At 38.1% G+C, this 27,039-nt stretch overlaps 1 protein-coding gene across 5 annotated transcripts in view; it reads left to right on the top strand.

Annotated features, from left to right (window-relative positions):
• The window catches only part of SLC12A7 (solute carrier family 12 member 7), a 284,134-nt gene that overhangs the window by 145,041 nt on the left and 112,054 nt on the right, over positions 1 to 27,039 (top strand). Inside the window, exon 1 of one of the 5 annotated variants that reach the window (XM_031946095.1) lies at positions 21,701 to 22,169. The exons of 3 other annotated variants lie outside the window; for them this stretch is intronic. In XM_031946095.1, coding sequence (XP_031801955.1) covers positions 21,983 to 22,169 — 187 coding nt within the window. In that variant the 5' untranslated portion in view covers positions 21,701 to 21,982. Of the gene's footprint in view, positions 1 to 21,700; positions 22,170 to 27,039 lie in introns of those variants that run through there. One more of the 5 variants, XM_031946097.1, reaches the window with a different exon arrangement.

Below are 27,039 nucleotides of genomic sequence, written 5' to 3'. Positions count from 1 at the left end.
CTTAGGGTATATTTCATATCCTAAATATTGAAAAGGAGCATGTCTTTGAATTTTTTCTGGAGCCATGTACAATTTGTAATTCCTTAGTGTTTCTATGGTAGACATGCTTCTAACATTTGTCCCTCAGGTGCACATCCCAATATATCATCCATATAATGTAATAGCATAACTTTTGGGAATGCTTTTCTTACTGGAGCAAGAGCAGCAGCAACATACATTTGACACATAGTGGGGCTGTTTTTCATTCCCTGTGGCAAAACTGTCCATTCATTTCTTTTATAAGGCTCAGCTAAGTTAATGCTGGGCACTGAAAAAGCAAATCTTTTCACATCTTCCTTATCCAGAGGGATAGAATAGAAACAATCCTTAATGTCTATAACCCAAAGAGGCCATTCTCTCGGCAATTGAGTAGGAGATGGAAGTCCAGGCTGAAGAGTTCCCATAGTTTCCATCTGTTCATTCACCTTTCTTAAATTAGTCAACATCCTCCATTTTCCAGATTTCTTTTTTTACAACAAACACTGGGAATTCCAGACTTAGAGAAGGTTTTAAGTGTCCTTGGTCAAGTTGCTCCTGTACTATATCTAATAAGACCTGAATTTATCGCTACCTAAGGGACACTGTTCTATCCACACTGGTGTAAAATGGTGTTTTCCATTGTATAGGAACAGGTGAAAGTGTTGGCAGGCCTTCAACAGCAGTCCTGCCTAAAAAAACCGAAGTACTCATTTTTAACCCTAAGTGCTATAAAACGTCTCTTCCCCACAGATTGATGGGGATTTTTTTCAACTATAAAAGGAGTAAAAACTCCTGTTTTGCCTTCAAAAGTCCATCTCATAAGGGCAGCATTAACTTCAGCTGCTATTGATCCTCCTACACTAGACATGTAGGTGTCTGCTTTAATCTTTGGCCAGTGACTGGGCCAATTGGCACCTCTAATGACTGTACGATCTGCACCTGTGTCTAGCAATCCTTCTAATGGTAGGCCATTTATATAGATCATGAGCATAGGTCGGTCAGCTGTTACAGCTGCTGTCCAGTATATTCCTGGATTTTGTGATCTGGAGTTAAACCTGGGTGACTATCACCAGGTTGCTTATTAGGATTCTGTATGAGTAAACCTGATGCTACTATTTCTCCTTGGTGATAAGTCACACATTGTCTGCCTATGTTGGTGACTGGGATATTATCTGCACATTCCCCAGTTTCCCACATCAGTGTGTGAATGGACACTGTTTTGTACGTACTCTCAGGAGATGAAATGGTCAAGCCTACTGTGCCTGGAGGCAAGGGATCCATAGCCTGGAGAGGAACAGATTTCACCTCTCCAGGGAGTATCTCAGTTGTCCCAGCTGCATACAACTCTTATTCTCCCCAGTTGTAATTCCTTTCTCCCATCAGGTTGCTTCCTGGTTGATTGATTGTGTAATCCCTTTCTCCCATCATATGGCTTCCTGGCTGATTGGTCATGTCTGGGTACTGGACTTCTAGGCACTCTCTGGGTGCACCATTGGCTGCCATCATGCCCCAAGTGTTTTTTGCCTGGGGCCCTGGGGCTGGGCCCCTCATCCCATTTCCCTGAACTTGTCTACATTCTGAGGCCCAATGGAAGTCTCTGTTGCATTTTGGACATGGGGTATTGGGTCTTGTTCTCCCACCCTGTTTTCTCATTCTGTCTCTATACCAACATTGAACTTTCAGATGCCCTACTTTACCACACTGAAAGCACTGATCAGTATCTCTGGAAGTCCCTTGCCAGTAGGGACCCTATCTTCCCATGTTGGGATCTTGGGAAGTCTGCATCATAGCCTGGCTATAAAAGGCATTTGTGCCCACTGTGGCACAGAGTCTTATGAGCTCCTCTAAAGGAGCATCCTTGCACAGTCCTAGTATAATTGTTCTGCAAACCTCATTAGCATTTTCCTTAGAAAATTGCCTTATTAAAACATCTGTTGATGCATTTTCACCAATAGTTCATGTGAAGCTGTCTGCAAACGTCCCACAAAGTCAGTAAAGGGTTCATTTGGCCCTTGTGTTATTTTTGTGAAGGCCCTTGTCATCTTTATTTTGGAGAGAAGCCCACGCTTTGATAGCATTAGCAGCAATTTGCTCATATGCTGCTATGGAATAATTAATCTATACTGCAACGTCTGCATAGGAACCTACACCTGTTAGTAGGTCATAGGTGATTGCAGCATGAACTGCACTTTGACTATTTTGTTGGGCTTGTATCCCACAGAGTTTACTATATTCAGAAAGTTACAAGTAGTTTTGTCCAGGTTCTAAGCATACCCTTGCTATACATTTCCCGTCCTTAGGAGTTAAGATTTCAAAAGCCAAATTCTGTAATAACATCTTAATGTAAGCTGATGTAGCCCCATAAAGAGTGCAAGCCTTTTTCAGGTCTTTGAAGATTTTTATATCAAAAGGAGCATATTTTCTACTTTCTTGACCTGAAGAGTTAAACTGTTGAATCACAGGACAAATGTGAGGTTGGAGCTCAGTTACATCTCTCCCTTCCACCTTGGCCTTAATTAGTCCCTTTTGCAATCTAGTCATAGGAGTGGTTGGATGCTAGGGGGAAGTTGCTGGTGCTGTACCCCTCCTCCTTCCATCCTGGAAGGTGGAGTTGACGGAGGAGAGTCAATTACCTGCTCCTTAGGTGAGGCTGAAGCTGCCTTGTGGGATGGAGATTCACCACACCCTTGAGCCTCACTCAACTCTCTATATCCTCGTGGGGATATGGTCATTAATCTGTTCATTGTCTTCATTTCAGGCTACCCCATTTGGCTATTCCTAGAGCTTTCTTTCTTTTTTCTATAAATCATAGGATTCTTTAAGGCCAACTGTATTATATTGTATATATAGAATGCCTCAATGGAAATTGAATGAGGGCCTTTTTCATTGTAATATTCAGAGAGCCAATTAATTCAGAGTTGCCCAATTAATGCCCAATTATCTGGAGAGATTGGCTCTTCCTCCCACCAGATGGATTTACATGTGAATTCTACCAAATATTTAAAGAACAATTGGCCCCAATGCTATATAAATTATTTGATAAACTAGGGAATGAAGGAGTTCTACCAAATTCCTTCTATGACACAGACATGGTACTGATACCTAAACCAGGTAGGTTGAAAACAGAGAAAGAAAATTATAGACCAATCTCCCTAATGAATATTGATGCTAAAATCTTAAATAAGATATTAGCAAAAAGACTACAGAAAATCATCCCCAAGATAATACACTATGATCAAGTAGGATTTATACCAGGAATGCAGGGCTGGTTCAATATTAGGAAAACTATCAATATAATTGGCCATGTTAATAACCAAATTAACAAAAACCATATGATCATCTCAATAGATGCAGAAAAAGCATTTGATAAAATCCAACATCCATTCCTATTAAAAACACTTGAGAGTATAGGAATAAATGGACTTTTCCTTAAAATAATCAGCAGCATCTATTTAAAACCATCAGTAAGCATCATATGTAATGGAGACAAACTGCAACCATTCCCAATAAGATCTGGAGTGAAACAAGGTTGCCCACTATCACCGTTACTATTTAATATTGTATTAGAAACGCTAGCTATAGCAATAAGAGCTGAGAAAGAGATTAAAGGAATAAGAATAGGCAATGAGGAAACCAAATTATCACTCTTTGCCGATGACATGATGGTATACTTAGAGAACCCCAGAGACTCTGCTAAAAAGTTATTAGAAATAATCCACAACTTTAGCAAAGTTGCTGGTTATAAAATAAACCCACATAAGTCATCAGCATTCTTATATATCACTAACAAAATCCAACAGTCAGAGTTACAAAGAGAAATTCCATTTAAAGTAACTACTGATAATATAAAATATTTAGGAATCTATCTGCCAAGGGAAAATCAGAAACTTTATGAGCAAAATTACAGACCACTTTTCACTCAAATTAAGTCTGATCTAACTAATTGGAAAATATTAAATGCTCTTGTTAGGGCTGAGCAATATAATAAAGATAAACAATATTACCTAAACTAATCTATTTACTGCTATACCAATCAGACTCCCAAAAAACTATTTTAATGACCTAGAAAAAATAACAAAATTCATATGGAAAAACAAAAGGTCAAGAATTTCAAGGGAATTAACGAAAAAAAAAAAAAATTCAAATGAAGGTGGATTAGCTGTACCAGATCTAAAATTATATTATAGAGCAGCAATTACCAAAACCATTTGGTATTGGCTAAGGAATAGATTAGTTGATCAGTGGAATAGGTTAGGTTCAAGGGACAAAACAGTCAACAACTATAGCAACCTAGTCTTTGACTAACCCAAAGACCCCAGCTTTTGGGATAAGAACTTATTGTTTGACAAAAATTGCTGGGAAAATTGGAAACTAATATAGCAGAAACTAGGCATTGATCCACACTTAACACCGTACACCAAGATAAGGTCAAAATGGGTTCATGACCTAGGCATAAAGAATGAAATTATTAATAAATTAGAGGAACACAGGATAGTTTACCTCTCAGACCTGTGGAAGGGGAAGGACTTTATGACCAAAGAAGAACTAGAGATCATTACTGATCACAAAATAGAAAATTTCTACTATACCAAACTGAAAAGCTTTTGTATAAACAAAACTAATGCAGACAAGATTAGAAGGGAAGCAATAAACTGGGAAAATATTTTTACAGTCAAAGGTTCTGATAAAGGCTTCATTTCCAAAATATATAGAGAATTAACTCTAATTTATAAAAAAATCAAGCCATTCTCCAATTGAAAAATGGTCAAAGAATATGAACAGACAATTCTCAGATGAAGAAATTGAAACTATTTCTAGTCATATGAAAAGATGCTCCAAGTCATTATTAATCAGAGAAATGCAAATTAAGACAATTCTAAGATACCACTACACACCTGTCAGATTGGCTAAGATGACAGGAAAAAATAATGATGATTGTTGGAGGGGAAGTGGGAAAACTGGGACATTGATGCATTGTTGGTGGAATTGTGAACGAATCCAACCATTCTGGAGAGTAGTTTGGAACTATGCTCAAAAAGTTATCAAACTGTGCATACCCTTTGATCCAGCAGTGTTACTACTGGGCTTATATCCCAAAGAGATCATAAAGAAGGGAAAGGGACCTGTATGTGCATGAGTGTTTGTGGCAGCCCTCTTTGTAGTGGCTAGAAACTGGAAACTGAGTGGATGCCCATCAGTTGGAGAATGGCTGAATAAATTGTGGTATATGAATATTATGGAATATTATTGTTCTGTAAGAAATGACCAACAGGATGATTTCAGAAAGGCCTGGAGAGACTTACATGAACTAATGTTGAGTGAAACGAGCAAGACCAGGAGATCATTATATACTTCAACAACAATACTATATGATGACCAGTTCTGATGGACCTGGCCATCCTCAGCAATGAGATCAACCAAATCATTTCCAATGGAGCAGTAATGAACTGAACCAGCTACGCCCAGAGAAAGAACTCTGGGAGATAACTAAAAACCATTACATTGAATTCCCAATCCCTATATTTATGCCCACTTGCATTTTTTATTTCCTTCACAAGTTAATTGTACAATATTTCAGAGTCTGATTCTTTTTGTACAGCAAAATAACGGTTTGGTCATGTATACTTATTATGCATCTAATTTATATTTTAATATATTTAACATCTACTGGTCATCCTGCCATCTGGGGGAAGGGGTGGGGGGTAAGAGGTGAAAAATTGGAACAAGAGGTTTGGCAATTTTAATGCTGTAAAGTTACCCATACATATAACCTGTAAATAAAAGGCTATTAAATAAATTAAAAAAAAAAAAAAAAAGAGATTTGCTCTTCTTCTAAGAACCAAGGGGAGGTGCGTTTTAATGTACCCAGAAGTCTAGCTATCTGTTCCCAAGTTATAAGTAGCCCTTGTCCTTCTATCAGCTTAAGCATGCTTTCTATAGCACACTCCGGGGTGGCGGTGGGGATGGAGAATCTTTAGCTAGCGTCTGTCCCATTTTAGCCAAAAAAGGTTACTAGTTTAGTCCTTGAGAAAATAAGTGCCTTGTTTGTCTATTACAATACTCACCTAAGTTCCTGGTTACTGGAGACTTCTTCAGTGAAAGTAGGATCCTTGGTCCCCACACTTGGGCACCAAATGTAATGACCATGTATTTTAAAATCAGCTGGAGTCAGGAATTCAGGTTAAGGGAAAATCTTCTATCTTTATTCTTTGTGGAGGTGAAGGGGGATGGCGATAGCAATGTGAGCAGCCGCAACACGAACCCAGCCAGCAGTCCTTCTGTGCCTCTCTTGCTGCCCCTCTGTCTCCACCCACCAAAATCATCCTAAGTCATTTCCTATACAACACATCAGGACTTGCACAAAGAGTGGGCAGGGGCCATTCTTTCTCCAAGCATATATATTAATAGAGTATGGTCCAATTGCTATTTAGCCTCACATGCTTGGGACCTCAGTGCATCAACTCGAACTTCAGCCCATTACAGTTTGAAGAGGAATTGCTTGGTTCATTCTATTTATATATCCTTATATCATAAATCTTAGTATCCCAGCTGAGACATCTATATTTCATGCTTTAGAGAATGATTTATTTTCTTTATTTATACAGCCAGCATATTAGGGTCAAGAGCATGTAAACAGATAGGGCCAAATGGGGTAACTAGCTCAAAACTTTGTAAACATGTAGTAAATCAAGTTCAGGTACCCTGTAAAGTATTCCCCAGTGACTTTGACTCTCCTGACACTGCCAAAATGACAAAACCATCCTAGACAATCTGTACAACCCCACATGGAACAGTTCATTGAACAAAAGAGCAACTAGACTAATTGTATGAGGATATTGCCTGGTCAAACAGCAATAAAAAGAAAATAGAAAAGAGTTGCAATTTGTCCAAAAAAATACCTATTTAGAATGACTAATCAGAGAATGATTAGGTATAGTCTGCCATGCATCAGAGCTAAGCATGCTACCTGGCACACAGGAGAAGCTTAATAAATGTTTATTAACTGGTTGACCCTAGATTTGGGGAGAATATCTTCTAAAGTATTTAATTCAGGTTGTCTCAGGTTCCTCATTTGTAAAAGATCTGGAAAAGAAAATGGCAAACCATTCTATTATTTCTGCCAAGGAAACCCTAAATGGGGTCAGGAAGAGTCAGATACAATTTAACAATGACTAAACAACAACAAAGGAGAAGAGAAGAGGGCAAGAGTCTTGGTAGACACTCATTATTAATGGATATGACCTGGGTAAAGAACCAGCAAAGAAGACTTGAGAAAGAATGGTCAGAAAGTTAGGAGAAGTAGAAGAGAATACTGTCATGAAAACTTAGAGAAGAAAGTATCCCATAGAAGAGGCTGACTGTGTGAAAAGGTACAGAGAGATTTAGAAGGATTAAGACTGCTAAAAGGCCATTCAATTTCGTAATTTGGAAATCACTGATGCCTTGGAGAGAGCAGATTCAATGGAATAATGGGGTTAAAAACCAAACTGCAAAGGAATTAAAATCCAGTCAGAAAAAAAGGTCAGGTATTGTTTGTAGTATAATTAACTCCTTTCTCAAGGAACTTAGCTGGGAAAGATATAGGACAATGTTTAGCAGGATAGAAGAAGGAAATGAAAGTTTTTACTTATGGATAGGTGAGCCATAGCAATGTTTGTAGAGAGCAGAGGATTCAGCAGATAGAGGAAAATGGGTACAGCCATTAGGGAAAACAATTTGGTATTACCCACAAAAAGTTACTAAACAATGCACACCATTTGTCCCAGTTAAACCACTGTTAGGTTTATATCCACAAAGATCAAAGAAAGAGGTAAAAGTCATATATATATATATATATATATTTACAGCATGGTATGTGTGTGTGGTGTGTGTGTGTGTGTGTGTGTGTGTTGGCAAAAAGAAAAACAAAAAACAATCCCCTAACTGGACCGTCAAGAGATATCCGTCAGTTGAGTAATGTATGAGGGGAATGTATCAGTAGGTCACAATTATGATAAAGAACAGGGCTGGCCTGGGGAATGTGAGACATAAAGATGAAGAGTAAATGGTTTTGATCAAATAAAGGAATATTTGGCTTGGAGATGAGAAGAATTATAGGGGAGAAACAGATCTCCCTTTAAGGGCTGTCACATGGAAGAAAAAACATTTTTCTTGGTCTCTGAAAGGTAGCATAAGGAACAATGAATGACAATTTCAAAAAACGACCAATCTGGGCTCAATGCAGGGAAGAGTGGTCTCAAAGTGGCATGGGCTGTCTCAAGAGGGTCTGTGCTTCCTTTGAGGTTTTTAAGAAAAGGCCCATTGACCATTTTTGCTTGAATGTGTTAGGATATTGCTGTCCAGGTATGGATTAACATTTGAAGGGCCTTTTAGATCTGAGATTCTGAGAACTCCCAAGTCTTCACTTAAGGAGGGCACCCAGGGCAGCTATCTCATCTTTTCCCACCTGATTACTCTCTTAGACTTTGTCATTGATTCCAGAAACTCATTATCTTGAGATCACATTAGCTCATGCCTCCTCTGTACTCCCTTAGCCTGAGATCCCTACCTCCCTCAGATTGCTGGGGTTAGAGGATGGACATCAAAGACTTCCTCTTATCTTCTATTTAAGGAGGGTTACCTGGGCAGCAATCCCATCATTTCCAATTCAACAGTTGGTCTTTATGATGCACTGCAAGGTAATCCAATTCTCTCTTCCTTCTTTTCAATTTCCATTTATGTGTTGTTTCCCTTTATTAGTCTCTGTTAGCTCCTTGAGGGCAGTGATTATCTGCTGCCTTTCTTTGTATCCTCATCTCTTAGCACAGTGTCTGGCACTTGATAGGTGCTTAATACATGTTTATTGACAAATTTGCTGATTCTTTCATATGCATAAATTTGTTAGAAAGCATTCAGCCTTGGGTCCTCAAACTTTTTAAATAGGGGACCAGTTCACTGTCCCTCAGACTGTTGGAGAGTCAGACTATAGTAAAAACAAAAACTTTGTTTTGTGGGCCTTTAAATAAAGAAACTGCATAACCCTGGGTGAGGGGGATAATCGTCCTCAGCTGCTGCATGTGGCCCACGGACTGTAGTTTGAGGACCCCTGCAAAATAGTTGGACTGGGCAGCACCATCCATGAAGTAAGAATAAATTTTTGTTTCATCAGACTTAAAGTTGTAGCTCTAAATTAGTGAACTGGGGTGACTGAAAAAAAAAATAAAGATTTGGATACACTTATAAACAATAGATTATAAATATTACTGCAGTTCCTAGTACCTGTTGGGTTAGAGATAAATAGGTTGGTGATAATCTTGTAATAATAATTATAATATTTACCATCTTTAGACATGAATAGAATGGATTGGGATTGGATCTGTGATTTCATTAGTATAGGGAACTCATAGGATGGGTTAGCATGACCTCTGAAATGCATAGGCAAAAAAACCTAGCTGTTTAGGACTCTGAGAGGTATTCAAGTGACTCACTCAAGTTCACATAACCTGTATGTATCATAAGTAAAAAATTTAAAGTCAGTTCTCTTTGGCTTCAAGGCTTGCCCTCTATTTACTATGCTATGTTCCCTCTGTAGATAGAATAGATAGAATTCTTTCTTTTTTCTTCATTCATTTATTAATTTATCTATTTGCATGTTAACTAATTTGGGGGGAAGGGTATAAGAGTAAGCAGCTAGACTAGTTAATATAGAAATTGTATCGTACAGGAGAAAAGAGAAATCATGAGCTGATTTCTAATCTAAATCTTGTCCTCCATTTCCTATTATGCCCATTTTAAAATGATTTTGGGGAGGATTTTGGTAATTCTGTGACTTCCTAGGTTATGGGTGTTATCTTCATGGTTACCTACAAAATGGTTTAGAATGAACTGAATAAGTTTTTAATCTAATTAAGATAATTTATTTCTACTTAAATCATTCATAAATTAAAACAATAAGCCCAATCCTAGATCCTAGGTCCCCTTTGAATCTCTATGAGATATTCATTCAGGCTTTATATTCCTTGTCAATTTTGGGTCTTTGTTTTCAGAGTTTAAAACCTTAAATGACTTTCAAGTATGATTTCCCTTTCCTTCCTCCTCACTTTGAAAGCCAATATTGATCTTAGCACCCTAGACTCTCAATCCCCTTGAATTTCCTTTTGACTCATCCCTAAGGACTCCCTGGTATCTGGGAGATTGTTTTTTTTGTTTTGTTTTATTTTGTTTAGTTTTGTTTTGTTTTAAATGTTAGAGGGCAATTGCTGAAATAGCCAAAGAACTTAACATAGCCCATTATTCATCTCTTGTCTGTACCATAGTTCACTTTTTCAAATAGCTGCTGCAGATCTATACTAGATATACTATATCTACTGCCATCTCTCAGATTCAGTAAAAAACCTCACTACTTTCACACAACTTTCATACTGAACAGTGAGAAGCAATCAATTGTAAGTTTCCAGCTCCTCCATTTCTAAATATATATCCCACACATATATCCTCTCTTCTTTCTCCCTATGTCCAGGAGTTTTCTGGTAAGTATTTAAGACTAGCTAGTCTGGGGAGTGGGGGATGGAGTAAGGGGGAGAAAGTTAGGGGGGAATACACACACATAATACTCTTTAAGGTTTAATTTAATAGGAATTATTGACATTTTCTCTGTCATTTTCTTTTTTTATTATTAAATATTAACTTATCTTTTTCCCTAATTAAATTTCAAGAAAATTCTTAGCATTCATTCTTACAATATTTTGAGTTCTAAATTTTTCTCTCTCCCTCTTCCAAATATGGCAAGCAGCTTGATATAGTTTATATATGTGCTATCATGTAAACATATTAGTCACAGTTGTGAAAGAAGAAACAGATAAAAAGGAAAAAATGAGAAAAAAAATTGAAAAGAAGGCTTTGATCTGCATTCATCATTTTCTTAAGACTAGACAATCAATAAAACAATAAATTAAGTCTTGATTTGTAGTATTTGCTGATTTCCCAGGTGTAAATGCTTACTCTGAAAATTTAACAGTTGGTTTGGAAAGCTGGGTTTGAACTGGCTCAACGAGCACACCCTATATCTCAGTAAAAAGAAGTAAATCTTTTACAAGGCTAACCTCTTCTCTACTTGGTTAAAAAAAAAAAAAAAAAAAAAGTCTATTAGGGATTTCCTGGATAAACTGCATTTGAAGGAGCTTATTCGTAAACCTTGCCAGAATTTTCTCCTTTCTCCAGAATTTTCAACATTTTCCCTCTCCACAGTCTAATTCTTTTCTGCTTTCAAATCTGTTGCCAGTTCAAAGAAATAAAACAAGTCTTAATTTTACCCTACTTCTACCACTAGTTGTGTCTCATTCCTCCCTATTCTTTCTTTTTGAAAGAATTTTATAACCTCTTGGTGTTTCCTCATTTCTCCTAAACCCTTATCTGCCCTTTCACCACAGGCATTCTACTAACATTTTACCCTGGAAAGTCGCCTTATTCTGCTTTATCTATTACTTCATCAGTGTGGGCTATTCCCTCTGGCACTGAAGATCAGTATCCATCCATGCTTCTTTATTCGTGCATTATCCTTGATCTCTTACAAATCTCCTGCAGAGAGATCATTGTACTTGAGAAGGTGGGGCTGTTATAGATTGCTCATTAGAAAGTGGCCAGCTGAGTAGGAGACTGCATAGTCTAGCAAGTACTTTCTCCTCCTGCTTCTGTCTCTTTTATCAGATCCTTTTCTTGCCCTGAAGGTGGATGTTCTCTAAGATTCTCTCTTTCACTCTCTTTGTCTCTCTATTTCTCTTTGAACTGAGACTAAAACTGAACTCAAGGCCAATTCCTTTCACTCCCTCAACTGACATTATCTTGTACTATCATTCTCTGAGTGATATATTCATAGATTTAGAATTGGAAGAGACATTAACAATTCATCTACTGTAACCCTTTCCTCTTACAGATGAGTAAGCTGAAAGGTTAAATAATTTACCAAGGTCACACAGAGGTAGTAAGTAGCCTAATAGGGATTCAAAATCGGGTCTCTTTTTTTGGTGAGGTCTACGAGAATTCTTTTCTACAAAATTCTACTCTAATTCTCTTTTGTGAGTTGAAGATTCAATAGGATAATGTCAATGCAATGTAAGTTTTTGCCATTTCTTCTATAGTTGAATACGGTTTTGGTTATAAACTAGGCATATAAGTCACCCAGACTTAAAAAAAAAAATTCTATTAGAATTTAGTTCTTCATTTCCCTTGTCCCTTATGTGCAATAAATCACCAACAGAACTGACTTTCTTCTCCATCTCTTACATATCCCCCATGTCCATTCTCTAGTTAAAACTCTTGTCATCTTCCATCTGTACTATAATAATAATCTCTGGGCTGGGTTTTCTTCTACGGATCTTGCATGTTATTCAGACCACTCTTCTCAAAATACAAAATCATACTTTTGATCATATATTTCTAGCTGCTCAGAACCTTCAAGAGTCCCACATTGCTTAGGAGCAGTTGTCTCAGAGTGCAAACATTGACAGGTTTTACTGTGTCTTTTCTTTACTCAGAAAACTCCATTTGATTCCTATTGTCACTAGGGTCAAATATCATTTTTGTCTTTATCTCATTATTTTACACTGTCTTTTTGACATTTTATAATGCATACTTTCAGCCCTCTCTCACTTAAATGCAATTCAGTTGCATGTCGTGGCATTATCTCGCTGAATCTAGAAGAAAGGACAAACCCAAGCAACAATACATACAATTATTAGTATAAAAGTACATATTATTTATAAATATACATATGCATCATGCTCACAAATTTTTTACTGATACGAGTAGTAGATCAAAATAATTTGGAAAGCATTGTTTCAAAGAATATATTCAAATCAATTCAACTTGTATTAAGTCCTAATACTAGCAATACTAGGATGGGAGAAGAAAAAAATTGGTTCTTGCACTCAAGGATTTACAATTGACTATTAAATCCTAAATCCTTGATTTAAAGTCCACTACAATCTGGCTCCACCCTTCCTTCCAGTCCAGCCTTTTCTTTTGTCTTCTATTTTTCCTCCCCAAGATCCTTCTGCTCCCAACCCACTTATTTACTCATGTGAGTGAAAAAAAAATGTTAAACAATAAAGCACTTTATGAATGTAAGATAATCCTATTGTTGTTACTCCTGTTTTCTGCTTTTGATCACTACCACTCACTTGCTTGAAATGCTTCTCTCCTTTTCCCCATTCCTTTCCACTTGTCCAAGTTTCTAAGTGATGCTTATTGCTAAACACTTGAATAAATCCTGATCTTCCAGTTTATCTCACCCTGCCACAGATTTTTCTCTTTTCAGAATTCTTGAGGCAATTTTTTTGTATAAATAATTTGATAGCTAATCATTGAAGCAACTTTGTATCATCTTTCTTATTGTCATCTTGAGCGGTTCCACAGAATGTTTTATTTTTATTCAACTTTTTCCACATTTGTCTTGTGTCCTCATCAGATCATGTCTAAAGTGTTTCTATATCTCTCAGTCAGGCAATCATTTTTCAAGAGTTAAAATTACAGGAGAGTTTCAGATCTGCATTGGTGGAATGATTTTCCACACAGGGAGTTCCCTACACTAATGAAATCATAGGTTTAGACAGTCCCCCCAAACCCTATTCATCTTCTCAAAAATGTGACAACTCTTCATTCTTTTGGAGAGAGAAAAACTGGTGTTGGCCAAGTTGTAGCCATTAGAAAAGTCCATTCCATAGGCATCCTAGAAAGATTTCTTGTAAGTCCTACATGTCCCCTCCTTCCCTTCACTCCCCGCTTCATCACTTCCTTCCTTTGAAAGGTTTCCTCCCTTTTTATTTCTTTTTTATTTTTTTATTTCTTTCCATATAAGCAGAAATCTTAGCAAAGATTCACTCATCCTTTCCCCTAAGATTCCAAGGCATAAGGGTACAAATTCAGAGCCAAATTGAATGTTAGAGGTCATTAAGGAAATCATTCTTTCAAGCCATTGCCCAGTGCCTGATGGGAATGGGGACACATACCTTTTGAAAAGGTGCAATTCTTTTGAAAGACTCATTCTACATTGGATGGACATTATAACTGTAATCTCTCTCTTCCAATTTCTATCAAACCTTGTATAAGGAAAAAGCAGAGTTCGGAAGAGAAAGGGGCTAAAATCTCTGGGGAATTAATTCTATTTTGGGCTGAGAGGGCATGGCTATCTGGCCAGCACTGTTAAGGAAAGAAACTATAGGGATTTTAACAGCAACAGCTGGGCAGCTGTTTACCAGGGAGTATCAATGTAAGTAGGTAAGAGAGGATTAAAACCTTTTTCTCTTTGAAGTCATAAAAGGGGTAGGGTGGGGGAACTAGATTAAATGAATTAGTATTTAAGGGATTTAATTGTTTGTATGTAGCAATTATTAATTATTCATTTATTTGGATTTATTGATACATTTTTCTGGACCCAAAAATCTTCTCAACAAACACCATGTCCAGCTCCTCTGAGTAGAGTCTTCTAATAGATTAATGGAAATATATCTTTTTGCTTTGCTTTTTTGCATTTGACCAGTTTTCTGGACAATCTCTATTGATTTTATTTTTGACACTCTTGAAATGTTTATTGAATCATTGTTACATTAGGATGGTTTTTTTTTTGGGATTTCCCCTTTTCAATTCTGTGTCACTTTATGTCTTCACATATTTCTCCAAATATTTAATTTCTTTTTTTTTTTTTTAAGTTGAGAATTAAAATTATTGATACATTTTGCTTCTACACAGTGGAGGAATGTGTTTTTTAATTTTGCCCATTTGGCACAAACAATGATTATTGTAAATTGACCAGATTTTTGTTATAACTCTATGTTGATTTTCTTTACATTCAATTATAGGTTTGTAGTTGGAGGTGTCTTAGAGATTGTCTAAAATAAACCCTCTCATTTTATAGACAAGGAAACAGACACTGAAAGGTTAAATGATTATCTCTGGGACATCAATATAGTTAGTAGCAGACAAACTGTGACTTCAAGTCCTTTAACTCTAAAGTCACCTTTCTTTTCAGTACACTTATGATAATTAATGTCTATATTGTGCTTTTGGCTCTGCTTTCTTCTCTATCTATTAACTCATATAAATTTTTTCAAGTTTCTCTGAATTCTTAATTTTAGTTATTTTTCACAGAACAATAATGTTTCATTTCATTCATACATAATTAGGGTTAGCTCTTTCTCAAATGAGAGACAGTTTATTTTCAACTTTTTGCTTCTATTATACATATGTAGCTTTACTTGTTAAAAGGTCAGAACATGAAAAAAATTAGCCCCTCTTTTTTGAACAATTCCAAATTATTCTCCAGACCCTTTGAACTAATTCATAATTCCACATTATTTATTTAGACTATGTTCCATAAAAATATCTTTTTCATGTTCAACTAGTTGCTGGGTCTTATTGATTCTACTTTAAATCATCTTTAGAATGTATTCTCTCTTCTCCACTCAAACAATCTTTCCACAAGGCTTGGATCATGTCACATTTCACCTGGACTAATGTAAAACCTCCTTCATTGGTCCACCTGCTTCCATGCTCTCCAATCCATCTTTAACATAGCTGCCACATTGACATAAAGAGAACAGAGATTTTACCATTCCAAATTTATTCCAAAGCTTTGTCAGCTCTCTGTTATCACTAGGAAAAAAAATAAAGAACTGAATCCTCAGCCTAATATTTAGTACTTTTCACAATCTCCAGGATGGTAATATTATTATAGCATATAATATGCAATATTGTTATCTCTACTTTATATTTAAGGAAATTGAAGATACAATAAATAAAGGAAAAAGTGAAGGGTAAAGAAGTCCTTCAATGGTCACATCTCCATTTGTGAGGGAACTGAACTTCTTGTGACTGTAACATAAATAAGTTCCTAGTAAATACTCATAAATAACTCCCTACATACATCAGCATCTCCACAAAAGACATAATTTTCCTTTTTGTATAATTCATCTGTGGCATAGTGAGTTATATAGTTGTAAATTAGAACTTACTTTATATTTTCCTTTTTGTCCTTTTTGTAACCCTAAATAATAGATTAATCAGGTACTCGTTACTTCTGTTCAGCATTCCCTCATTTTGCTCAATCAATAATAAAGCCTAATCTCTTGTTCTCATTGAAACGTATCCAAATGGAACAAATAATAAGAGTTTATAATCTAGGCTCTTTACAACTTTAAAAGAACTTTTCTCTTGGCAGGTCATGAAAGTATTATTATCTCAGTTTTGAGAAACAAAGGTTCAGGAAAATTAAAGTAAATTGCCCAGAGTGATACCACCAACAAATTATGAGGGTAGAACTTGATCGATTCTCTCTCCCCCCCTGTCTCCCCCCCCCCCCCCCCAAGCCATAGTCTTGGTATTGTATGTAACATGAGGTTGGAGATGATAATGTATTTACAATACTTTGAAACCTTAGAGCACTATATTAAGGCCATTTAATATTATAAATATTAACGAAGACCACCTAAATGACTGCTTCCATTTTACAGATGAGGAGTCATAGAAAAGATGAGTGAAAGTTCTTAGGGAGTTAATGACATAGCTGGAATCCATATCTCCTGATTCCCATCAGAGTGTTTTTTTCTTTTAGATCTGTAGTTCGATTGACTAACATTGGAAATTCTTCTGGTTGTGCTTTGGCCACTTTTATGCTGGACAATGGTAGCTGTCCACTATGGCCAGCTCCTCCTTAGCTCAAAAGACATTTTAGACTCAGCATTTCTTGGGAAAAACAACCCTTGTAACTGTGAAACTCACAACTATTTCCATTGACACCCATGACAGTGAATAGGTATAATTACTAATGGCTGAACTTTATCTGTGGGTCTGTGGCTTGTAGCTAGGATTTCTAAGGAATTTAGAAACCTTGCTATGCTAATGTATCTAAGTTTTTACCAATAATATAGCCTGAGGTTTTCCAGGACCTAGTTGCTAATTTGGGTGAAAATTTGCATAATGATAAGAGAAGAAAAAAAGTTTCATCTTATTCAATAGTTGTGTGGAAGTAGTTTAGTATTTTGTTTTATTTGTTTAGTATTTGTTTTATTATGATTGTCTCTCAATAAAGTATGCAATGTTAGCAGAGTATGAATTCATCACATGACAAATAAAGACTTTATAGGCTATTTGTAAGTAAAGTAATTTATAACCATTAAGGGAAATTGTAGAAAAGTTGACAGTCAACAGTGGTAGGGAGAGATAAGTCCTATCTGTCAAATTCATCTTTTACCTTTGTGACCTTGGGTAAGTGAATTTATCCCAATAGGCATGGGTATTTTTCCTCTGTATACAATACATTACCTTCTAAAGTAGAAATAAAGCAATTAAACAGTGTCCAATGCAGTGACCAGTCACACAAATTTAATTTACCTATCTACTAGATCACAGGGAGAAGGAGCAGGCCTCAAGCAGGGAGTTTGCCAAGGAAAGCTGTGTTTTGCTTTTGCTATGATCCTATATTTGAAATACAATTCAACAGAGTAAGCTTAGGAGATCACAAAGTTCCTTCTGTGGGTTTTGGGGAATTCTTGTCTTGATCTCATCTTTTAATTGGGGCAGTCCAGCATGGGAAGAATAGTGATCTGAGAATTTGAAAATTCTGTTCAGGTTTTAGCTCTTTGGAAACCTTATGAATTACTGTCTTTTTTGTTTAATCGGTTTCTGTAAACTTTAGAAAAGTCTTTAATACAGAGTACACAGACATAGCATTTATGATTAATGATAGTATTTATGATCATTTCTATAAAAAGTTGGGCATCAGGCCTTAGTTTGTAATGTAGCCCACTATCATGATATTGTTTCTAAAGGAAAATTAGATTTTATTCATATTATTTATAAAATTTGCCATGCTAATTATAAGTATCTTCTCTAATCCTTAAAAAATCCTCTAATTCTTAAAGATATTTGAAGATGATAACAATAAATCTAATTTTTATAGTATTTTATAGTTTACAAAGCTCTTTACTCGCCATAAACTGCAAGTATTATTATCTATATATTACAGATGAGGAAATTGAGGCTCATTTTTTTTTTCTGGGCTTCAGTTTCCTTTTTTATCCAAGGGAGACAATAATATGCTTTATTTCTTTCACAGTGCTGTAAGAGAAGCATTTTAAGTACTATAGACATATGAGTAATTGCTATTATTACTCTGATGATCATAGTTCTGCATAGATTGTGGCTGGCTGGGTGTGCCTCAGTTTCTTGGCACACCCTCAGGCATGATTTACCTTTGGCTTTTACCCTCCTCAGGGAGAAACAAATTTATGGGTGATTAAATATGGCATTTGTGTTCATTTCTATAAAAAAGGGATGGGCAGATGACAATTCTTGCCCAAGGGTATGCTGGTGGGCCATCTGGCCCCATGCTCAGTGCATGTTCCTGACAGAGATGTTTCTTCTGAACATGTGAGGCATAGAAAGGTTGCAGTTTGTCCTTTGTTTTCCAAGAGGACCAGGACATCAGGAAGGTGATGCCATGACATGCAAGTGAATTGGATTTAAGAGAGGGAGGACTGTGCAAGGTCACCTGCCTCTCTTTCTGCTCCAGAGTCACCTGGGTCCAGTAGCCAGATATAGAGACACAGAAAAAGATACTCCATAAATGCTGATTGATTGGATGCCAGATGATCATTTTTTTTTTCCTTTGTCTTTTGATTACTAAAGAGCTTTCAAACATAAAGTACCGTCTCTTCTAGAGTTCCAAGGCCCAAGTTAGGCAAGTCACTCCTCCTTTTTGTTTCAGTTTCGTAATTTGTAAAATGAGCTGAGAAGGAAATGACAAACTACTCTAGTGAATTTGCCAAGAAAACGCTAATAGAGGTCATGAAGAATTGGACATGACAGAAAATGACTTAATGACAAGAAATCACTTTAGTGTCTTTGTCAAAAACCACAACCAACCACCACCAACAACAAAAAACCCAAACCCAAATGGGGTCATGAAGAGTCAGATTGAATTGAAATCGCTAAACAACAATTACAATATTTGGAGTGGAAGTTCCCATCCAACAAAGAATAGTAACTGGTCCTTCTTGCTTGCTGAAACTCCTCAGTTGATAACCCTGAGCTAGCTAGAGTAGCAAAGGAAAGGATATCTAAGAGGAATACAAGGAATTTGATGGCTCCTTTCTTGCTTTATAGAAATTAGGGACAAGAAAGAGGTAAAGACAAACAAATACAGCCTGGGTCTGTAGAAGCCCTCTAGAAGCTCTGAAGAGTAGGGGAAACAGTGAAAAATCCCCCTTAATCCTGTTTCTAAAAACAAGCATTGCAAAGTGTAGGTTTCTGATTATGATGAGAAAAATCACATACTTGTATAAAGCCTTCATCTCTATTATCCAGCTCTAAAAAACCCTTTTCACTGTCTCCTCTGCTTTTGCCTTAGCCCCATATCTTGATAAACAAATCCTATAGAAACTTGGGCAACTGCTTTTAGACCCCTCTGCTGATCTCAAAAAGTTGCATTATAAGGAAGGAAATAAAATGAGGCAAAGATTGGGTACAGTGGAATCATACCAGAATTAGAAAGATTTATTTGCAGCATAGAAGCTTTAGCTGCTTCAAATTCCAAAGTGTTTGGTCCATTTAGATGGCTGGTGAGCAGAAAAAGCCTTATGTGCACTCTGGGGGAAAGTCAACAAAGGGTTTTGGGAGCTTAAACAGAAAGGTCGAGTGATACTGGGCACAGTAGCAGATGGGGACATTGGGAGCTTTAGCTACTGCCACGTATCCACACTGCCAAGCCTACTCCCACTGCTCAGAGGATTCAGAGGTGGGCAGCATTTGTGGGAGAGTCTCCCTATTTGAGTGAATTGGGTGGAAAAAAAGTGTAAGGTAGATCCATGCCTTTATAGCATTTATGCTTCTCCTGAAGAAAAATGAGCAAAGAGCATGAAATAAGTAGGGCTTGGCCCTCTTCAGGAGATGAAATTTGAAAAGAGCTAGGACAATGCAGAAAAAGAAACATTTGGAGAGAGTGGAGTTGCTGAGAAAAACAGCTTTTTAATTTATTTTTTCAACAAGTTCTTATTACATAACTGTGCAGGCATGACAGATCATAGAATCATAGAGCTGGAAAAATCATCAGGGCTATCTTTCCAGTCTAACATTCTCATTTTACAGAAAAGGAAACTGGGGCACAGAGAAGTTCAGTAACTTGCCTAAGATCACACAAATGGTTTAAGTGTCTGAGGTGGGTTTGGAGTCCCAGTCCAATACCCTATCTACTAGTCCTCAGGGCAAACTTTCCAAGGGAGGCCTCAGGAAAGAATGAAATCCTTTCTGTCCTCAAAGGACTCATATCACCACATCTTCCGAGTATATCTCAGAAAACAATTTCTGTCCTCAGTCAGATTTTCCTTTGTGGATTTATCAATCGACTGGCCTATCACCATTTATTAAATGCCACTTTGTGTCAGGCATTGTAGTGGAAGCTGGGGTTACAAAAACAAAAATGAAACAGTCCTTTCTCCTCAAAGAGTTTACATTTTATAAGGGGAAACAACACGTACACATACAACTATATACAAATTATCAAGTAATTGATAAGTTGGTCTTGTATCTCTTATTTGGGTTTGCAAACAGCCTATCATGGAAAACATCAAAACTTTAAAGTGGATAACTATTCTTTCTTGCAAAACAAAATCTTGAGTATTGATTACAGAGGTGTTGGATGTTAGCAGAGCTGCTTTCAGTGATTGTGTGGGTTTGATATAGATGGGTAGAGAAAGGGAACCTTGCAGGGTTTGTAAAATGAGAGGAGTGGACTAGATAATCTGTTCTAATAAAGTGATTATCCTTGCTGAATTTCCTTTCTTGAATTCCTCACCCCATCCCCTTCACAAAGTATTGTGGATGGTTTATTTAAATACTTATAAAGCCGTATATTATATTCTTCCCTGAACCATAAATCCAACTTTGCTTGAAATCTCAGTCAGTAAAGACTCTTAATTTTTTTTTTTTTTTTGTCTTTATACACCCAGCCTCTAATCAACCAGCATTAATTTTTGTGGCTGTTGTTTAGTCGTTTCAGACACTTTGTGATCCCATTTGAGATTTTCTTGGCAAAGATTCTGGAGTGGTTTGCCATTTCCTCCTCCAGCATTTACTAGGTGCCAGGCACTGTGCTAAGCCCTGCAGATGCAAAGATGGCCAAAAAATAATTCTTGTTCTCAAGGAGCTCCCTGTCAGATGGGGAAACTGCACGTATACTCCCAAGTATAAACAAGATCCCGACAAGATAAATTGGGACTTCTTGCAGAAGATGAGATTGTTACTGAGCATCGACGGTAAGAATGCACGTGGCGAGCCCTTAATGATTGATTTTTGAATGAAAGAACAAGTCTTACAGGAAAAGAAGGCGTAAGTTTTTAAGACAGCGGCGAGGTTCCTTCCCAGACAAGCCTTCGCCACACGGGGACGGGAACAAGCCTGGCGGTACCGTGCACCTGTCTGAAAGAGGAACTGCCTTCCCAAGCCTTTCCTTTTCCAACCCCCCTGCGATTTTTTTTCTTCCTCTTCCAAGTTCCTCGGCGTTCTGGCAAGACAAACTTTTCTCTTCTTTACAAATAAAGTGGGAGGTGCCCGGCCGCCGGGGAAGGGAAGAAAAAACTAGACCATAGCCACTTGCTACTGGCAGGTGATGTCATGTGGGACTAGATTGGAGGGAGGGCAGGCTGGCGGGAAGGGAGGCGGCGGGGGCTGCCTGCCACACTCCGCCCCCGCCCATCCCCCCAAATAAGGAAATGGCTCTCACGTGAGAGCCCGTAGCTAAGGGAGTCTAACTCTTACTCGTGCCCGGGAGGAGGCTGCGAGAGCGAGCAGCAGCAGCGGCGGCGGCGGCGGCGGCAGCGCACGGGCAAGGCGCCGCGGACCGAGTCCAGGGACAGACTCCCCCCGCTCCCCCTTTGCAGGCGCGCACCCCTGAAGCGCGAGAGCAGGAGAGAAAGAAGCACCGTCCGGGGCCACGATGCCCACCAACTTCACCGTGGTGCCCGTGGAGGCGCAGGGAGACGCCGCGGACGGCTCCGGGGATCCCGGGATACAGGAGGAAGAGGTAGAACGGCAGTCGTTGTCGCCGCCGGACCCGGAGGCTTTCCCGAAGGAGCAGCCCGCGCCTAGCCAGGAGCCGCAAGAACGCAGCTCCGGGATCCCGGGTAAGTCAGAGAAAAGGAGGCGTTCCACTGGGAGACCTCCGCGAGTTCCCATGCCCTCCACCCCACCGTAGTCCCACAGCCCCAGCTCAGCCCAGCCCTTGGATCTCGGCAGCGGGGGGAACTGATTTCCAAGTTCCTGGCCCGGCTTGGGGCGGTGCGGAGGGAGGAGACTCGAGGAGACCGAACGTGTACCTGAGCCTGGGACAAAGACGGAAGAGACGGAGCTGGCGTGCCCCAGGGCTGGTGTGGGCGCCCGGGAGACTTGGCGGTCTTTGTGGCTGACCCGCTTCCTTTGGGTCATTTGGGTCTTTGTTTCTTGCGGCTGAGGAAGGGAGAAGGAGCGCTGCAGGGAGGGCGGGGGTTGGGACGGGAGAGCTGGACCGTTGTCCTTGGGGACTTGGAATATCGGGCCTGGGTTGAAGCCCTTTGGGACACCGGAGTTGGGGCACAATGAGAAGCCGGGGAGGTCCGGGCGGGGGCCGAAGAAACAAAAAAGTTGCAGGATAGGAAGCCCCCTCTTAGGTTTTTTGGTTGGTGCTTTGGGGATGGGATTAAATTACCCCACAAGTGGTGATAGGATGGATGGAGAGAGGGGTTTCTTGGGCACTTAGTGTGGGAAATTAGGTGGGAAGTCGGTTGCTTTTTTCTCAGCTCATTTTCCACATCATGCGACCTTGACAGAACTTCTATCACTTGGAAAAAGGAAGGATGGAATTTCCTTGCAACAAACAGAAAGAGGATGCCTGCCCTTGCGGTTTATCCTACTTAGGAAGTATCTTGGCCTTGACTCCTAGCATTTGTGTTTTGTTTGCTTCTAATTCCTCCCCCCAATACCACCCTCCCCTTGACACCAAGTTTTCACCTAGTCTTTTTTTTTTTTTTTTTTTTTTTTTTTGCTACTAGGTCTTATCCAGCTTGTGGAGTTTGGGACAGTATTAACTCGCCACTTATTACAGATTTTCCTACTTGAAACTGGAAGGGACCTTAGAGGCCATCAGATAGTCCAGTCTCTTTAAAGTGGGGAAAAATAATGCCCAAGAAAGCAAAGAAATTTACCCAGTTGGTACTAAGGGTGAATTAGAACTCCTGCAGTTTCCAAAAAGTTTTGATTCTATGAGCCCTATGAGATTTGGGATCTGGTAGGAGACATGAAGATAAGGGACTTTAAAGTTGGACTAGTCCACTACTGAAATCCAAACAGGTCAAATTATTTGTCCTCTGTCGCACTGTTTTAAGCGACAGAGATGGGATACAAAGCTGCCAAGTCTTCTGACTGCAAATGTAGTGTCCTGTATTATTGAGCTTTTCTTCTTATGATGAAGCCACGATTGCCTAATTTTTTCCTCTAATCTCTCCATTCCCATGCCACATCTCTCTCCTTTATTTTTTTCCTCTTATTAGGTCTAGACTGGATCTCTTTTCCTTTACCTGCTTCTTAAGTGACTTAACCAGAACCTTCAAAGGATGTGTTTCTGTTTATAGGTTAAAAAGCATCAAAGTGCAGGAATAACAGATCTGTTACTAAGGATAGACAAACAGGATATGGGTATCTGAGTTTTTTGAGAAAATAATGGGGTCACTTGGTGTAAGTATATTTTAGTTATTTATCAGAAGATATGTGTTATTTACATATTTCATCAATAGCCTGATAGAAGCCAAAAGTTGGAAGTTTCCATTTTCCTTTGTGTCTTGTGTTGTAATACTTGGGCCATTCTACAAAACACTTAAATTTTATTTTTGTAATGACCAATGTAAGAGTCTAGCTGGAATCTGTACCTCCCCCCCTTTCCTCTCCCTTCCGAAACTTCCAACTTTTGGCTTCCCCCCCCCCCCCCCCCCCCCCCCCCCGGAGTTTTCAGGTTCAAGTGTTGGATTTGGTCAGAAGACCTGGATTCAAATCTAGTTGTTATCTATGTAACCATGATGAAGTCATTTAACCTTTTGAATAAAGTAGATTGAGTGCTGGATGTAACACTGGTCAAATTAATTAACCTCTTTCTCACTTTCTTCCACTGTCAACTAGGAATAAGTACAGCACCTACTACCCAGTGTGATTGGTGAGGCAAAAATGAGATGAGACATGTAAAAGCTCCACAGAAAACTGTGAAGTACTATTAAAATGTGTAAATAACTATGAAAAAAAGGTTTGAATTGGAAGATTCCTTTCTGTTCACAGTTAAAGATATCAATATTCTATATAACAAGGTTTTCAGTCAATGTCTTGAAGCCTTGCCATTGTTGTTCCAAGGTTTTGACCTCTATTTTGTATTTTTCTATCCCCTTGAAGTTTCTTAGCTGTTCCCCAACAATAAACAAAGCTATCAATGCTTTCTGGGTAATTCCCAAATTATCTGGCAATATGTCTGGCACCAGAGCTCTAGTCTTTCATCACCATCTAACTGTTGGACATATCCACTGGTTTATCTTACCTGTACCTCATCCTTAAGCCTCTGGGTTACATGACCATTTTTTTTTTTTTACCATATCAACTGGGTGTCTGTCTTTTTTGCCTCTACCATCTTTCATCCATTGCATTCACACTATTCATACTACCATATACTGTCTTCTCCCCTTTTCCCCAGGCCTTTATTAAAATTGTACAGAAAAGTATTAATAAACTCCATTAGTCTCCATTCTCCCTCCTTCCTTTCCAATCAATATAAATTTTCTGTTGTAAAGATGTGGTTAGTTCTCCTGATCTAAAAACCTTCAGGGACTCCCTGTCACTAATAGGATAACATGCTAACTCCAGTCTGCATTGAAGAATCTTCATAGACATACTTGCTGTTTTCTTTTTTGCCTTGTACATGGGCTATCATTTGTTTGGAATGTACTCCTGTCCCCTTTCCACCTATTTTTCTTTAAAATATACTTATAAGGACACTTGTACAAAGCCTTCCCAGATTCCTCTCCTCCAATCTCCAGCCGAAAGTGATCTTTGTCATCACAAATTTCTTGATGTATACCCAAGGGCAAAGAAGTTTAATCTCATTCCCTGTACCTTGTATCAGATTTATCCCTTTCTTACCTATTACATTTTAAACTCTTGTCATGGCATGCTTTGGCACACTTTAATTAGACATTCTTAATGTTCTTGTGATTTGAATTGCATTTTGCTATGATAAAAACATTTTAATTTTCTATTCTGGCTATTTAATAGCACTTGGTCCTGGATAATGCCATGGAAGTCCAGTTGTTTAAACTTGTTTAGAGTCACATGTGTGGTTGTTAATAGGGTTTGAACCTACATCTTTTTTTTTTTTTTTTAATTTAAGCTTTTTATTTATAAAACATGCATGGGTAATTTTTAAACACCGACTCTTCCAAACCTTCTGTTCCAACTTTTTTTCTCCTTTTCCCCCACCCCCTCTCCTAGATGTCAGGAACTTCCATCTTCTGACTGGAGATTTGGTGCTTTCTCTCCATTTCACCAGTTCATATATTACAACTCATCACTGGTATCTTTTATTTTCCGTTTTCTATTCAACACTACACTTTTTCCTTATTTTTGTTCTCTTCCTTGTTCTCTTTTTTGGTCCATAGTCCTTATTAGGATTGAATTTATTCCTGTGTGGTTTAACTATACAACATCAAGATTCCTTTGAGCCTTTTAGTATATGATCCTGTGAACAGGTTTTCTTTTCCTTGGCCTAGTGTTTTTTAGGACATTTATTAGCTTAAACAATAACGCTCTGTACTGTTTGAGCTGAGCAGTTATAGACCTTGCCCTTGGGAATCCCATGTTCTGGTAAAATATTTGACACCTTTGGCTTTATGTAGTTTTTTTTCTTTAATTGTATGCTGACCATGGAAAATTTCAGACTATTTTTTTTATTATAAATAGTTTTCTTTGTTATTTTTTGAAGTGTTCTTTTTTTTTAGTGTGAACTCAATCCTTGTTTGGCCATGGAACAGATTGAGAATTTTTCTGTGCCTCAATATCAGAATGAGTTGATATTAGAGAAAATATAATGTATTTCTGTTTGGTGGATGATGGACAAACAAATCTTAAAAGTGAGTAATAGTGTGGTATGAATTTATTGGATGTACTAAGATGAAGGTCTATGGAAAAATTTTTTTAAATGTCTTGTTATTTTTCGGAATTTACATGCTTCTTAATTAAAGGGGAGTATGGCTTCTAAGTTACCATTGATGGAAAGATTGGAAGCATTTGTTGGTTGGCTGTTTGGATGTGCTAGTGGTCTATGGTGATTCTTAAGTGCCAGACTGGAGTTTGCATGTTATTCTGTCATACATATTAGTTATTGTGCACAACTAATTTGGGCTGGTGGCCTTTGCTTATAAAACAAAGACGGCTCCAGTCTCAATTAACTTGTTTATTGAATCCTCAGATGGCATTCTCAGGGGCATACCCTTCCAGCATGCTCTCCATATTTTGGGCAAACTGAGTGGATAAGGTACCTGGGACTTGTAAGGTGTTGTTAGTAAAGATCAAAAGGATCATTAGGATCACGAAAGTTCTTAACCTGGGAGCTGACAGACTTAACAAAATCATTGACTTGTCCTGGAGGAACATTAGAGTTCATTTGGTTCATTTCCAGTAGACTTTTTGTGAACCAGTATAACCATTTCAAAGCAGTAAAAGTAGTTTTTTTTTTTTTTTTCAAGTATGTACTTTTCTGTAAAGTCAGTTCTTCTACTTAATAACCTGAGGATTTTTGCCAGAACAGATAGATAATAATCATATCCAAAGCAGGCTTGATGGGTGCAGCTTGGGCTTGTTTTGTCTCCTCTCTAAAGCAAACCTCCTCCCCCCAATCTGATAAACCCTTACAGCTAATCTTTCATTTTCTATAAAGACTTAAAGAACATTTACTGTTTCAAACAGTCTAAAACACTTTTTATCAGT

The sequence above is a fragment of the Sarcophilus harrisii genome, chromosome 1 (genome assembly GCF_902635505.1).
Source record: "Sarcophilus harrisii chromosome 1, mSarHar1.11, whole genome shotgun sequence".
Classification (NCBI taxonomy): Eukaryota; Metazoa; Chordata; class Mammalia; order Dasyuromorphia; family Dasyuridae; genus Sarcophilus; species Sarcophilus harrisii.
Note: the sequence above shows the minus strand (reverse complement) of the source record. Positions and strands in the feature narration are given on the sequence as shown.